This window comes from Triticum aestivum, chromosome 7B (assembly GCF_018294505.1).
Source record: "Triticum aestivum cultivar Chinese Spring chromosome 7B, IWGSC CS RefSeq v2.1, whole genome shotgun sequence".
NCBI lineage: Eukaryota > Viridiplantae > Streptophyta > Magnoliopsida > Poales > Poaceae > Triticum > Triticum aestivum.
The window spans coordinates 656772451-656788540 of record NC_057813.1 but is presented as its reverse complement, the minus strand read 5'-3'; the positions used below and the strand labels follow the sequence as shown (position 1 = coordinate 656788540).

The following is a 16090-nucleotide window of genomic DNA, read 5'->3' as shown; positions in this document are numbered from 1 at the left end:
GTGCCATGAGTTTGTTGGCGCCTTTACCGGAGGCCACCAAGCTCATGGCCAGGCGAGTGATTTACATATCATCCCCCATAAGGAAGGAGAAAACTTGCGCAAGTACATCCAAAGGTTCAGCCGAGTGCAGTACAACATCCCCGACGTCCATCCTGCCGCTGTGATCAGTGCATTCCGCCAGAATGTGCGCAACCGCAAGATGCATGAGGAGCTGGCGATGAACAAGGTCAAGGATGTGGCCGAGCTTTACATTCTAGCCAATCGATGCGCTGGCGCTGAAGAGGGAAGGAAGTACCCCGGCGAAGATGCCGGCGCGGAAACCGACTCCACGGGTGATACTGCCACCCCGGAGAAAAAGGGTCGGCGCCGCAACAAGAAGCGCAAGGGAAAGTCCGTGCTTGCCGTCGAGGGATCCGACGACATCGGCACCACCAAGAAGACCCTGGCGGGCGACCCCGGCAAGGAGGTTGCCGGGTGTGTCACCTGTCGGGCCTTGGCGGCTGCCGACAAGCCAGGAGGCTCCGACAAGCAGTATTGCAAGATCCACCGCACCAAGGGCCATGACCTCCAAAACTTCCGGCAGGTAGAGCTGCTCGCTGAGAAGCAGAAGGCTGAGTATGAGCGGCAGGACAAGGAGAAAGGCCAAGATGGTGCCGAGGGATCCGGCAAGAAACATAGCGGCCAAGGAGGCCACTGCGGCAAAGATAATCAGCAGGAGAGGCCCGCCCGGGGCCGCGACAAGAAGCAAGAGGACGATGATCGTGACGAGGACTACGAGTCCGGCGACCATGAGTTCCAGAAAGCCACAGAGGCCATGTGCGTCGATGGTGGCGCCTCGCAGCATACATCCCACAGCCAACTCAAGCAGTGTGCGCGTGAGATCACTACGGTCGAGCCATCGTTCGACGCACGGAAGCCGCTGAAATGGTCCAGCACGCCCATCATCTTCGACACCGAGGACCACCCTGACCGCACTACTGCGGTCGGGTGCTTGCGATTGTTGGTTTCACCAACGATCCGCAACCTCAAGGTGACAAAGATGTTCGTTGACGACGAGGCCGGCCTGAACTTGATCTCGCCTGTTGTGGTCAAGAAGCTGCAGATCCCTGATGGGGACCTCGAGGATACAAGCACGTTCCAAGGGGTTAACCTAGGGAGGAGCCAACCAAAGGGAAAGGTTACGCTGCCCGTGACATTCGGAGGCGAGCTGAACCACAGGACGGAGAGGATTGTTTTTGATGTAGCCGAGATCCCCTTGCCTTACAACAGGATCCTCGGCCGCCCGACACTAGCCAAGTTTATGGCGGCTTCACACTACGCCTACAACATGCTGAAGATGCCAGGGCCGATGAACATCATCACCGTCCCCTCCCACAAGAAAGATGTGTTGATTTGCGTCGACCAACTCTACCAGGAAGCAGTTGCAGCAGCTGCCGCTAAGGCACCTGCTCCTGCCGACGAAGCCCCGAGAGGGAAGAAGACCGACGAGACCCCTCACACCCACTCCGACAAGCGCACCACTTCGGGGTGTTGCGCTCCCGTTGAGGACGTGCCAAAGAGCTCCGCCGATAAGAGTAAGAAGTCCGGAGCCGCACCACCAGAGAGCAAGAAGGTGCCCGTCAAGGAGGACGGCACGGGGGGAGCTTTTACCATAAGCTCCACCCTCGACTGCAAATAGAAAAGCGAGCTCGTCACCTTCCTGCGGACGAATGTCGATGTGTTTGCATGGCAAGCCTCCTACATCCCCGGCGTTTCCAGAAAGGTGATTGAGTTCACATTCACGTTGATCAATATTAAACGCCAAAGAACAAGATTATATTTGACCATAAAAGTGAAAGGAAAAACGAGCAACGGTGGGTGCCCCTGGGAACGACGTCGCAATTAATATCACAAGAACTTCATGAATGCAATCTTAGCGTGTAAGGTTACACGTGAAATGAGATGTGTGAACCAGGATGCCTGGACGTTGATCCAAAGACTTCAGTTCTTAATTTCTTGGCGCGCCCCTTGTTCGCGGGAACGTATGCTAGATATAATGGAGTTTTCTCCACAACAACAAAAAATCTATAATGTGTAACAATTTTGTTCAGCTCGATCAACTGGGCTCTATCTTGGTGTGGTCAAAGAGGTTGATCGTTAAAAAAAACAAGGGTTCCTGCCTCTCGCCGGCGCCGCTGCAGGTCCGCCTCATCTCCGGTTGGCCTAGAGCAATGGGGGCGTGGTGGCTCCTGGCAAAGGCCGGTGGTAGGGTTTTGATTTTTGTCGCTTCTTTCCGTTTTGTTAGGATGTGTGTCCTGCTCAGGAAGACGAGACGGCGGCGGCTCGCCGAAGATGGAATAAAGGTCTCCCCGCCTAGTCCCCGTTCCGGCGGTGCGTCTAGCATCGTTGGTGGGCGTGTCGAGGTGTGTCTCCAGCGGATCTATTTTTGGTGGATTTACTCGGATCTCGTCGTTGTTCGTCTATGTTCGTGAGTCTTTGGGTTGGATCCTTCCGATCTATATTTCTCTTCATCGGCGACGGTTGCTGTGCTGGTGCGCTGGTCTATGGGGCCTTAACACGACGACTTCCCGACTGTCTACTATAACAAGTTGTGCCCGACTCTGATGATGGAGGGGTGATGACGGCGGCGCGCCTTCGGCTCGCTTCAGTACTTGTAGTCGTCACTAGGTGCTCTATGAATTTGGATGTACTTTTTATTATTTTTGGTGTTCGTTGTACTAACATGATTAAAGATGAATATATTGGAAGTTTTCTCACAAAAAAAAAGAAAACTGGGCTCTATCTTCTAGGTTTTGCTTCCCTATCCCTTGATGGCTAGGAGAAACTCTCCCCTCCAAACTTCACTGAGAGTCCGTGGACTCCCCTCCCCTCTGCCCGCTGCTTCTGCGGCCGATGACGGGGAGGAGAATCCCGGTGGCTCCTCTCAGTTTAGTAGTTTAGGTTAGATTTTTCTAGTCCTCACAAATGCGGCGCTGGAGCGGATACCGGCGCTTCTTCTTCGAGTTTGTCTTCAAAACTCTGATCCTTCTCGAGTTCATCCATCTGGACATACTCGATGGAGCTCCAGAGTAGATTCATGTCGTCTTCTTGGGACGGTGAGGTTAGGTTTCTCGTCGTGTGACGAGACTAGGTGTCAGGTGCTTCAAATCTATTCAAGGGTTCAACGTCGATGATTGCAGTTATAGGGCGCCGATCCTTAGGGGGCACGTGCACAAAGACTTTCCGACTGTCATCGACAAGGTCAACCCTGATTCGATAGGGGAGCGATGACACAGGTGTGTCAACGGCTTGTTCTGGCAGCGGTAGTGATTATTTGATGGTCTCGGAATCTCGATGTAATTTTATTATGTTTGAGATGCTTTGTACTTCCGATGAACATTGATAATAGATCTGGTTCCTTTTCAGAAAAAAATGGGCAAGTTGTATGTCTTTTTAATTTTGGTTAAATTTTTATTAATCCAGATATTATATGCCACACAATCAAATCTAATTGAAATATATTGCAGCTAATTTACACAGGTATTATTCATCAGCGCAACGGGCTGGATTAACTAATAATTTTACAGCTAGCTGAGCATACTTTTATTTTTTTGCAAACAGCTGAGCATACTTGTTCATGCATGCCAACGAGCCAGCAGAACAAACCAAAGTTCGGAACGTAAAGTAGACACATGGAATCAAAACCATACAACGCAATGGCCTATATACGTCTCTCGTGACCCGGATGATCGGGGTATGCCAGCTTGTAGCGCTGCCATGCCTGATATGTTCCTTTGTCCGTTGCTATGATCCAGATTATTATGGCTGTACACTTGTAAAGCCATCAAATATTTATATGCACACAGCAGACAATATGCATATGGGAGTACTTCTTTTCCGGAAACTAAAGCAAAGTCTCATGGCTCAGCTATCAGGTTTTGTTCTCTAGCGGACAGATTATGCTCCAATGGTGGTACGTACTCACGTAACATGCTAGTGCAATAATTAACAGTTGTACATAATCTTTACAAATTACGTCAAGAGTCAAATTAATTAGCTCCACTGATCATGACATGAACGACTCACTTACATTCACTTGCACACTACACCCGGCCTATACCACCCCAAACAACCTAAGAAAACCATCCCGAGCTAGCAAAGCCTACCAAGCTTAGCCACAAACCAGTAAGAGCAATGGCGCCCTCCAAGCTTGCTCTTTTCCTCGCCCTGAACCTGGTCCTCCTCGCCACCGTGCAGGGCTGCGGACCCTACTGCCCACCGGTAGTCCCTACCCCGCCGATCCGCCCACCGCCAATCGTGCCACCGACCGGCGGGGGCAGCTGCCCGATCAACACGCTGAAGCTGGGTGTGTGCGCCAACGTGTTGAACCTGCTGAAGCTCAAGATCGGCGTGCCGGCGAACGAGGAGTGTTGCCCGCTCCTGGGCGGGCTCGCCGACCTCGACGCCGCGGTGTGCCTCTGCACCGCCATCAGGGCCAACATTCTCGGCATCAAGCTCAACGTGCCCATCGACCTGACCCTCCTCCTCAACCAGTGCGGCAAGAAGTGCCCCGCCAACTTCACCTGCCCCAACTGATCCATCCATCCATGGATGAATATTATACATGCATAATCGTTCTACTCGTAACCAGTTTGCATGTCATAAGCGCGCACCATACGTATGTTTTTTCTGTTGCAGTTCATATGCCAGGCGTTTGCATGGGCTCCCTCGCTCGTGCGTGCGTGCTTGACAGGCTTGTGATCGATCGATGTCATTGTATCCCGTTATGGTATCTAAATGCATGATTTGCATATTTGTAAAAGGATATACATACTTGTACATGTACCTGGAATAAAAAATTTGTTCAAGACTTCAAGTTGGGTTAACTCGACCCGTGATATGCCAGCTTGAGTTGCATATTCATATGTAAGCGCATGCATGATTACATCAGTCATGATCGGATTCACATCTTTTCCCACAGCATCTTCTTTCTGTTTTGCCTAAATGATCCTTGATAAAATTAAAAGTCATGCTGAAGATTTTCTCTTCTCTAATGCCACCTTTTGGAGCATCTACAGCCGGACTTGGCAAATCCGAGCCTTAAACGCCCGCGGATGCGCCCGGACGTGTCTGCGGACAGTGACCGGGCACTCCTCAAATTATGTTGTCCACATCCGTGTCTCTTATACCCAAACCCCTATATCCATACTATATCATGCAACATCGATCAACTACGCAGATCAGCTCCGGACATAGAAATTGCACAATAGTTCTCCAAAAGATCCACCAAAGTTCACACAAACGACGGACAACTATATACTACATCTAAAACGTGAAATTAAAATCAACTTCACCACTTCCGGGCCGGCCCTTCCCCTTCGGGTCGCCCGCGTACCTGTACCCGGCGTCGGCTGGTGGAGGATCGTACGATTCTTCGGAGGAGGAGCCGCCGCCGTCGTCGTCGTCGTCGTCGGAGGAGGAGTCGACGATGACAAGGCCCTTGAGGCGCTGGACGGCCCGGTCCTGCTGGCGCCTGAGCTTGGCCAGCCGAGCCGCCTCCTTCGCCTTCTCCAACGTCTCCCGCTCAGACTGCTCGATGGCAAGCCGAAGAGCCTTGGTGTTCTTCTGGCGGAGCCGCCGAGCGTCCGACTCCACCGTCGTAAACGACCAGCGGTAGACCTATGCGAGGAGCCGCTGGTCCTCGTCGGGCTCCGCCGGTAAATCGCGCCGGGAGCGGAAGAACTCTCCACAGCCTCCTTCTCCCTTGCCCGCTGCCTCTCGCGGCGGGCGGCGCGCGCCTCCGACTCCGGCATGCGAGTCCGGGCCGGCGGGGCGGGCACAAGCACCCACCGCTGCCGATGAGAGGGAGCAGGAGCCGGCGGGGCGAGGGGCGAGGGGACGGTGTGGGGAAGCAGCAGTCCACGGGGGCGATGGGATGGCGTGGGGGAGGCATCGATTGCGCTGGCAGCCTGTCGGAGCTACCCATGGGCCGGGAGGGGCCAGCGCCAGCGTCCGAGATGTGCCGACGGGGAAGCGGCGGCTACGGCGAGGCTGCAGATCCGGAGCTTCCCTTGGTGTCCACCTTGGACCGCTCCAAGGCGATGCGGAGGGCAAGCTCATACTCTGGATCCAGCTCAGCGTAGGAGCGGCTGTCGGAGCTTGACATTGCGCCGGATTCGATCGGAATTGGTGAGAGGAGAGGAGAGGAGGGAGAGAGAGAGCAGAGTGAGTAAGCTAGGGTTTCAGACTGACGAGGCCGATGGGTTTTATTGTGGGACATCCGTGGGGTCAGTGGTGGGCCGAGCAGTCAGACGGATGCGCTCGGGGTGCCTGAGCCACCCCATATCCGCTCCATATTTGGGCTGGATATGGGGGTGCTGGTCAGTCTGGGTGTTTAAGGCCCATTTGAGGCGTTCGTTTGGGCTGGATATGTTCTAGACATATTTATATTTTTTGTTTGTTTTATGTTACAATTATATTGTCATTGCATAGTTTTGGCATCAATTATTATTATTTTTCTGGACTAACGTGTTAATTCACTGCTAGTGTGAATTTCTATTTTCTGTTGTTTTTTGCCTTTATAGAAAATCATTTTTTGGGGAACAAACAAAAGTATATCGGCAAGTTTCTAGTGCACCGATTGTGGGTGTGAAGTGGAAAACAATCCCGTTCTGGCGGGTAGCAGACATAGGACTAAAAATCCTATTTAGCCAGGCCTTTTGGACTTGAAATCCAAACGGAGTGAGCGGTTCGAATCCACCTTAGAGTGAACATTCCTTCTAATTCACGCTGAACATTCAAATCACAAACATTTCTAAATCTGCAATCCATTTTTGTATTCAGAGTTGATTTCCAATCCAAGAACATTCCTTCTAATTGACGCTGAATTTATTAACATTTGTTGAATTTGGCAACATTTATTGAATCCAGGAACAAAATTTCAAATTAATGAACTATTTATGGATGCAAACAATTTATGAATCCAACATTTTTGTGAATATGTGAACATTTTTAAAAAATCTATGATAAATTTTTGAATTCATAAATTTTTTTTGCATTCTACATTTTTGGAGTCTGTAAATATATTTTTCAGTTTCACGAACGTTTCATTAATTGGTTGGCTTTTTTCATATTGGCAAACTATTTTATGATTCCTTGGATATTCTTTTTTGAACTTGCCCACGTCCCTCATGGACATTTTTATCTGTTTTTTCCAAAAAAAAAAAAACTGTAAACCAACCGAGTCGGCTCCTACACGTGAATAAATATAACAGAGCTGATTGGTCGGCTCAGTAGGTACTGCCCGGTGCGCATCGATCGGTCACTAATTATCCCATGTGTTACCCGCGAGACAAGAGCAAATGAGCATCTATCCTATTACGAGGCATCCGTTGACCTCATCTATGGGGTCGACAATGTGGGCCGGCCCAAGTTAGCAACTAGCTTTTTTGGGTAGCTTCAAAGACCGTTTTATGGAACCTTCCACCTGGGTTGGCTGATTTTGAGAAGGTTCCATGCATTTTTTTTGTGTGTTTCCTTTATTACTGTTCATCGGTCTTCATTTATGTTTTGTTAGGCTTTTGTTATTATTTTTTAAAAATACAAGTTCACATTTCTGAAATTCGGGTTGAACATTTTTTTTACACCAGTTGAACATTTTTAAGATATACTTTAATCTGTTTCTTTTCAAATACTCGTCAAATATTTTTCCAAATACATGTTTTATATTTGTTAAATGCACATTGAACATCTTTTAAATATAAGATGAACAATTTTTAAACGCACATTGAACATGTATCACATGTTATGAATTTTTTAAACGTGCAACATATTTTCAAATGTCATGAACATGTTTGAATGGTACAATACATTCTTTTCATAATTATGGAAAATAAACTACATTGTATGAATACGTGTTGAACGTTTTTAAAATACACATTGAAGATTTTAAAAATACACATTGATTTTTTTTCAAATACATTTTAAACATTTCTCAAATGCTCATCGAATATTTTTAAATACACAAAGAATATTTTCTAAACACACATAAAACATTTTTCAAAAAGGTCATGAACAGTTTTTTAAACTGTTAGCAATTTTTCAAATGGCTAGAACCTTTTTAATTGTAAATGTTTTTAAAAATTATGAAAACAAATATTTACATTGTATGCACATTTCAAAACATGTCACCAACAATTTGTTAATTGCGTGAAGATATTGTAAAGGCGATGAACAATTTTTTGGAGCGATATAACTCTTTTTTATGAATATTTTAAAGGCGGTCAGTGATAGAATGTTAATACTAATTGGCTTATTGTAGGGCCAACCAATGTTGTCTTTTGCACGCCCCATAAATTTAGTACATTCCAATCTCCTGTCCACTCCACAATCCACATGTATCTAACACGAGTCCTTCCTGGCCTTTACCGCCCTGGCCATTGATTGCCTCAAATCTCTCTCCCTTCCTGAACTTGTATTCCTTCCTGTGTACCTGTCAGTGTGCAAAAGTAGGGGTTCTCCTTTTGACCCCTTTACTTATGCACGGGCAGTCAGAGCCACCTGCCACGGTCACACATAGTAGGGCCAGGGGGAAGCCGGAGAGAAGCCGAAGGTACAAGACAAACAAAGCAACGACAAGGACCAAGGCCACATAGATCGGATGGACGAAGGAGGTTTCACCGGCAAGGACCCTTGCCGGGGGGGGGGGGGGGGGGCTCAGCAACTCAGCTCGCCCACACCAACGGAGCGACCCACCTTCGAGCCCACCAGCGATAATAAACGTGTTGGGGCAGGGCTCGGGAGGCACCTCCGTGGTGGCATGCAGATCTTTGTGAAGACAAAGAATATTCAAGATCATATGAGGATTGGAAGGCAACGATCATCGGCAGGGTTCTTGCCGAGGAAGCCCACAAGACCCCCGGCAAGGTCCTTGCCGGGCACAATAGCGCGCCGCGGCAAGACCCTTGCCGGGCCATCCGGCAAGGCCCTCGCCAAGGGCGCCAACGGGGCCACTGCCAGGCCCACACCAGCTAAGTCTCCGCCGCCGTTCACATGCAGCTGCCGACCCAACCAGCTGGACAGGCACCTGCATGGCAGCATGCAACCCTTCGTGGAGGCTCCACCACCGCGCCACCTCACCTGTTTGCCTGCCTACATGGCACCACATGCATCATTGGCCAGGGCACGTGTCAAAGCAAGGAGGAGCGGCGACGGACGGGACAGGCCTCACTCCCGTCCCCGATAAAGTGAAGGGACACCTAAGCCTCACATTAAATGTGCTTTGTCCTGTAATACCAGCGATAAGCTCACAACACTGTAGGCCTTTCCATCTCATGTGTGCCACTGTGGCAGCCCCTTTCGCCTATAAAAGGAGGCCCATGGCACACTGGAAAAGGATTCAGCTCTTTCGAACCAGGCGGCACCCATAGCTAGTTTAAGAATGCAGGAACACTGAATACAACCACCAAAGCAGGACTGTAGGGTTTTACGCATCCTTGCGGCCCGAACCTGGGCAAATCATCCTTGTGTTGATTGCTAGTCCCGCTCTTCTCACGATCCCGCGCCCCGCAGCCGTAGTAGCGATTCTTGTGACCCCGTAGGTGTCGTTTCCCACTGACCTCTTTGACGCGCCAGGTAGGGGGCACAAATTGTGAGAATCTGGTCTGGTAGTTGGCCCAACAGTTCATTGTCACCATGGCTCCTAAGAAGAAGACGACCACGACGATTGGTTCATCCGGGACCGGACTTTCGTCACCGGTGCGGGCCAGTAGCGGGCCAGTCGCGGAGAGAACCCATGGCGCGGCCCGCGGACACCCACATCGCCCTGGCAGTCCAGGCCTGGCGGGCGTCGTCGTTCGTACGACGGGCGACGAGCCGCGCGGCGCCGGCCCCAGAGACGGAGTCGGGCCCCCCGCGGGCGGGGCGGGGCCCTCCAGGGCCATCGTCATGCCGCGAACCGACGGCGCGGCGACCTCCAAGACACCAACACCAGCACCCACGGCGCGCTCTTCTCAGATAGCGCGCGATGAGCAGCGCTGCCCCGCTGGTGACCCAGGGCGCCGCCCTAGGAAGAGCCCCATGCATCCTTCGCAGGATGAGGGAGGCCAGTGTGCGCGCCAAGGCGCCGACGAGGGTGGCGGACGACTGCGGAGCCGTGGTGAGGCTCCTCCTAACGTGGTTAGAAGTCGAAGCGCATCGCGGTCCACCCAGCTCTCGCCGCCGCCCATGCCAGCAGAAGCCCTAGCACGCGCGCAGCTGTCCTCGACTTCCCTCCCACTACGGAGAAGCTTAACGAATGAAGGGCTACCGTCCGGAGTCGCGTCGGCATCGCCAACAACGATGAGTTGCGACCGGCAGGACCCGTAGGTCGTCGCTCCGTCGAGCCACTGCATGCCAGCAACGGCCGAGCCAGAGGCGATGCGGCCATGGTGCATTCCCCTCTTCCATCCCTGCCACCGTGGGTGTCAGTCCGTCGCGACGACGCTCGTGACGACATCTCCATAGCGTCGTCCGACCCACGAACCCACCGCGACCAACGCCAAGTTCTTCGGGAGCGGGCTCATGAGGACGCTCGAACCACCATCGAGCGCCGACGTGACGCGCGCCACCAGTCGGACAGGCGGGCAGGGCCCGCTACGGACCACCCGGCACCGGGAGGCTACGGCGGCCTACCCTACGAGGTGGGTTGTCCGGCCTTCACCCGTGAGCTGCGGCAGTTCCAGTGGCCCTCCCACCGCATGTTCAAGCCGACGTTGGCGAGAAGTACAACGGCAAGACTCACCCGTCAGATTTCCTCGGCAGCTACACCATCGCGATGCAAGCTGCTGGGGCCCGCGACGAGAAGTTGCTTGCCAACTACTTCCCGTTGGCACTCAAGCCTAATGTTATGTCATGGTTGATGCACTTGCCGATGGACTCCATTTCTTCTTGGGCGGATCTGTGCCATGAGTTTGTTGGCGCCTTTACCGGAGGCCGCCAAGCTCATGGCCAGGTGAGTGATTTACATATCATCCCCCATAAGGAAGGAGAAAACTTGCGCAAGTACATCCAAAGGTTCAGCCGAGTGCAGTACAACATCCCCGACGTCCATCCTGCCGCTGTGATCAGTGCATTCCGCCAGAATGTACGCAACCGCAAGATGCATGAGGAGCTGGCGATGAACAAGGTCAAGGATGTGGCCTAGCTTTACGTTCTAGCCGATCGATGCGCTTGCGCTGAAGAGGGAAGGAAGTACCTCGACGAAGATGCCGGCGCGGAAACCGACTCCACGGGTGATACCGCCACCCCAGAGAAAAAGGGCCGGCGCCGCAACAGGAAGCGCAAGGGAAAGTCCGTGCTTGCCGTCGAGGGATCCGACGACATCGGCACCACCAAGAAGACCCAGGCGGGCGACCCCGGCAAGGAGGTTGCCGGGTGTGTCGCCTGTCGGGCCTTGGCGGCTGCCGACAAGCCAGGAGGCTCCGACAAGCAGTATTGCAAGATCCACCGCACCAAGGGCCATGACCTCCAAAACTGCCGGCTGGTAGAGCTGCTCGCCGAGAAGCAGAAGGCTGAGTATGAGCGGCGGGACAAGGAGAAAGGCCAAGATGGTGCCGAGGGATCCGGCAAGAAACGTAGCGGCCAAGGAGGCCACTGCGGCAAAGATAATCAGCAGGAGAGGCCCGCCCGGGGCCGCGACAAGAAGCAAGAGGACGATGATCGTGACGAGGACTACGAGTCCGGCGACCACGAGTTCCAGAAAGCCACAGAGGCCATGTGCGTCGATGGTGGCGCCTCGCAGCATACATCCCACAGCCAACTCAAGCAGTGTGCGCGTGAGATCACAACGGTCGAGCCATCGTTCGACGCACGGAAGCCGCTGGAATGGTCCAGCACGCCCATCATCTTCGACACCGAGGACCACCCTGGCCGCACTACTGCGGTCGGGTGCTTGCCATTGTTGGTTTCACCAACGATCCACAACCTCAAGGTGACAAAGATGTTGGTTGACGACGAGGCCGGCCTGAACTTGATCTCGCCTGTTGTGGTCAAGAGGCTGCAGATCCCTGATGGGGACCTCGAGGAGACAAGCACGTTCCAAGGGGTTAACCTAGGGAGGAGCCAGCCAAAGGGAAAGGTTACGATGCCCGTGACATTCAGAGGCAAGCTGAACCACTTTGATGTAGCCGAGATCCCCTTGCCTTACAATGGGATCCTCGGCCGCCCGACACTAGCCAAGTTCATGGCGGCTTCACACTACGCCTACAACATGCTGAAGATTCTAGGGCCGATGAACATCATCACCGTCCCCTCCCACAAGAAAGATGTGTTAATTTGCGTCGACCAACTCTACCAGGAAGCAGTTGCAGCAGCTGCCGCTAAGGCACCTGCTCCTGCCGATGAAGCCCCGAGAGGGAAGAAGACCGACGATACCCCTCACACCCACTCCGGCAAGCGCACCACTTCGGGGTGTTGCGCTCCCGTTGAGGACGTGCCAGAGAGCTCCGCCGATAAGAGCAAGAAGTCCAGAGCCGCACCACCAGAGAGCAAGAAGGTGCCCGTCAAGGAGGACGGCACGGGGGGAGCTTTTACCATAAGCTCCACCCTCGACTGCAAATAGGAAAGCGAGCTCATCACCTTCCTGCGGACGAATATCGATGTGTTTGCATGGCAAGCCTCCTACATCCCCGGCGTTCCCAGAGAGGTGATTGAGTTCACATTCACGTTGATCAATATTAAACGCCAAAGAACAAGATTATATTTGACCATAAAAGTGAAAGAACAAGCGAGCAACGGTGGGTGCCCCTGGGAACGACGTCGCAATTAATATCACAAGAACTTCATGAATGCAATCTTAGCGTGTAAGGTTACACGTGAAATGAGATGTGTGAACCAGGATGCCTGGACGTTGATCCAAAGACTTCACTTCTTAATTGCTTGGCGCGCCCCTTGTTCGCGGGAACGTATGCTAGATATAATGGAGTTTTCTTCACAACAACAAAAAATCTATAATGTGTAACAATTTTGTTCAGCTCGATCAACTGGGCTCTATCTTGGTGTGGTCAAAGAGGTTGATCGTTAAAAAAAACAAGGGTTCTTGCCTCTCGCCGGCGCCGCTGCAGGTCCGCCTCATCTCCGGTTGGCCTAGAGCAATGGGGGCGCGGTGGCTCCTGGCAAAGGCCGGTGGTAGGGTTTTGATTTTTGTTGCTTCTTTCCGTTTTGTTAGGATGTGTGTCCTGCTCAGGAAGACGAGACGGCGGCGGCTCGCCGAAGATGGAATAAAGGTCTCCCCGCCTAGTCCCCGTTCTGGCGGTGCGTCTAGCATCGTTGGTGGGCATGTCGAGGTGTGTCTCCGGCGGATCTATCTTTGGTGGATTTACTCGGATCTCGTCGTTGTTCGTCTATGTTCGTGTGTCTTTGGGTTGGATCCTTCCGATCTACATTTCTCTTCATCGGCGACGGTTGCTGTGCTGGTGCGCTGGTCTATGGGGCCTTAGCACGACGACTTCCCGACTGTCTACTATAACAAGTTGTGCCCGACTCTGGTGATGGAGGGGCGATGACGGCGGCGCGCCTTCGGCTCGCTTCAGTACTTGTAGTCGTCACTAGGTGCTCTATGAATTTGGATGTACTTTTTATTATTTTTGGTGTTCGTTGTACTAACATGATTGAAGATGAATATATTGGAAGTTTTCTCACAAAAAAAAGAAAAGAAAACTGGGCTCTATCTTTTAGGTTTTGCTTCCCTATCCCTTGATGGCTAGGAGAAACTCTCCCCTCCAAACTTCACTGAGAGTCCGTGGACTCCCCTCCCCTCTGCCCGCTGCTTCTGCGGCCGATGACGGGGAGGAGAATCCCGGTGTCTCCTCTCCATTTAGTAGTTTAGGTTAGATTTTTCTAGTCCTCACAAATGCGGCGCTGGAGCGGATACCGGCGCTTCTTCTTCGAGTTTGTCTTCAAAACTCTGATCCTTCTCGAGTTCATCCATCTGGACATACTCGATGGAGCTCCAGAGTAGATTCCTGTCGTCTTCTTGGGACGGTGAGGTTAGGTTTCTCGTCGTGTGACGAGACTAGGTGTCAGGTGCTTCAGATCTATTCAAGGGTTCAACGGCGATGATTGCAGTTATAGGGCGCTGATCCTTAGGGGGCACGTGCACAAAGACTTTTCGACTGTCATCGACAAGGTCAACCCTGATTCGATAGGGGAGCGATGACACAGGTGTGTCAACGGCTTGTTCTGGCAGCGGTAGTGATTATTCGATGGTCTCGGAATCTCGATGTAATTTTATTATGTTTGAGATGCTTTGTACTTCCGATGAACATTGATAATAGATCTGGTTCCTTTTCAGAAAAAAATGGGCAAGTTGTATGTCTTTTTAATTTTGGTTAAATTTTTATTAATCCAGATATTATATGCCACACAATCAAATCTAATTGAAATATATTGCAGCTAATTTCCACAGGTATTATTCATCAGCGCAACGGGCTGGATTAACTAATAATTTTACAGCTAGCTGAGCATACTTTTTTTTTTTGCAAACAGCTGAGCATACTTGTTCATGCATGCCAACGAGCCAGCAGAACAAACCAAAGTTCGGAACGTAAAGTAGACACATGGAATCAAAACCATACAACGCAATGGCCTATATACGTCTCTCGTGACCCGGATGATCGGGGTATGCCAGCTTGTAGCGCTGCCATGCCTGATATGTTCCTTTGTCCGTTGCTATGATCCAGATTATTTATATGCACACAGCAGACAATATGCATATGTGAGTACTTCTTTTCCGGAAACTAAAGCAAAGTCTCATGGCTCAGCTATCAGGTTTTGTTCTCTAGCGGACAGATTATGCTCCAATGGTGGTACGTACTCACGTAACATGCTAGTGCAATAATTAACAGTTGTACATAATCTTTACAAATTACGTCAAGAGTCAAATTAATTAGCTCGACTGATCATGACATGAACGACTCACTTACATTCACTTGCACACTACACCCGGCCTATAAATACCACCCCAAACAACCTAAGAAAACCATCCCAAGCTAGCAAAGCCTACCAAGCTTAGCCACAAACCAGTAAGAGCAATGGCGCCCTCCAAGCTTGCTCTTTTCCTCGCCCTGAACCTGGTCCTCCTCGCCACCGTGCAGGGCTGCGGACCCTACTGCCCACCGGTAGTCCCTACCCCGCCGATCCGCTCACCGCCAATCGTGCCACCGACCGGCGGGGGCAGCTGCCCGATCAACACGCTGAAGCTGGGTGTGTGCGCCAATGTGTTGAACCTGCTGAAGCTCAAGATCGGCGTGCCGGCGAACGAGGAGTGTTGCCCGCTCCTGGGCGGGCTCGCCGACCTCGACGCCGCGGTGTGCCTCTGCACCGCCATCAGGGCCAACATTCTCGGCATCAAGCTCAACGTGCCCATCGACCTGACCCTCCTCCTCAACCAGTGCGGCAAGAAGTGCCCCGCCAACTTCACCTGCCCCATCTGATCCATCCATCCATGGATGAATATTATACATGCATAATCGTTCTACTCGTAACCAGTTTGCATGTCATAAGCGCGCACCATACGTATGTTTTTTCTGTTGCAGTTCATATGCCAGGCGTTTGCATGGGCTCCCTCGCTCGTGCGTGCGTGCTTGACAGGCTTGTGATCGATCGATGTCATTGTATCCCGTTATGGTATCTAAATGCATGATTTGCATATTTGTAAAAGGATATACATACTTGTACATGTACCTGGAATAAAAAATTTGTTCAAGACTTCAAGTTGGGTTAACTCGACCCGTGATATGCCAGCTTGAGTTGCATATTCATATGTAAGCGCATGCATGATTACATCAGTCATGATCGGATTCACATCTTTTCCCACAGCATCTTCTTTCTGTTTTGCCTAAATGATCCTTGATAAAATTAAAAGTCATGCTGAAGATTTTCTCTTCTCTAATGCCACCTTTTGGAGCATCTACAGCCGGACTTGGCAAATCCGAGCATTAAACGCCCGCGGATGCGCCCGGACGTGTCCGCGGACAGTGACCGGGCACTCCTCAAATTGTGTTGTCCACATCCGTGTCTCTTATACCCAAACCCCTATATCCATACTATATCATGCAACATCGATCAACTACAC

General features: G+C 51.4%; 2 protein-coding genes across 2 annotated transcripts; both read left to right on the top strand.

Moving 5' to 3' along the window:
• Positions 1-4111: 4111 nt before the first annotated feature.
• On the top strand, positions 4112-4855 carry LOC123159413 (cortical cell-delineating protein-like). The gene has a single exon (XM_044577243.1). The coding sequence runs from the start codon at positions 4174-4176 to the stop codon at positions 4573-4575; it is 402 nt and encodes a 133-aa protein (XP_044433178.1). The 5' UTR covers positions 4112-4173; the 3' UTR covers positions 4576-4855.
• Positions 4856-15013: 10158 nt separating this feature from the next.
• On the top strand, positions 15014-15729 carry LOC123159505 (cortical cell-delineating protein). The gene has a single exon (XM_044577342.1). It carries the CDS (start codon positions 15048-15050, stop codon positions 15447-15449), a length of 402 nt encoding a protein of 133 aa, XP_044433277.1. The 5' UTR covers positions 15014-15047; the 3' UTR covers positions 15450-15729.
• The last annotated feature ends 361 nt before the right edge of the window (positions 15730-16090 follow it).

Excerpts from the sequence above, each read along its gene's own strand:
- LOC123159413 (XM_044577243.1), top strand. The coding sequence starts at position 4,174 with ATGGCGCCCTCCAAGCTTGCTCTTTTCCTCGCCCTGAACCTGGTCCTC.
- LOC123159505 (XM_044577342.1), top strand. The coding sequence starts at position 15,048 with ATGGCGCCCTCCAAGCTTGCTCTTTTCCTCGCCCTGAACCTGGTCCTC.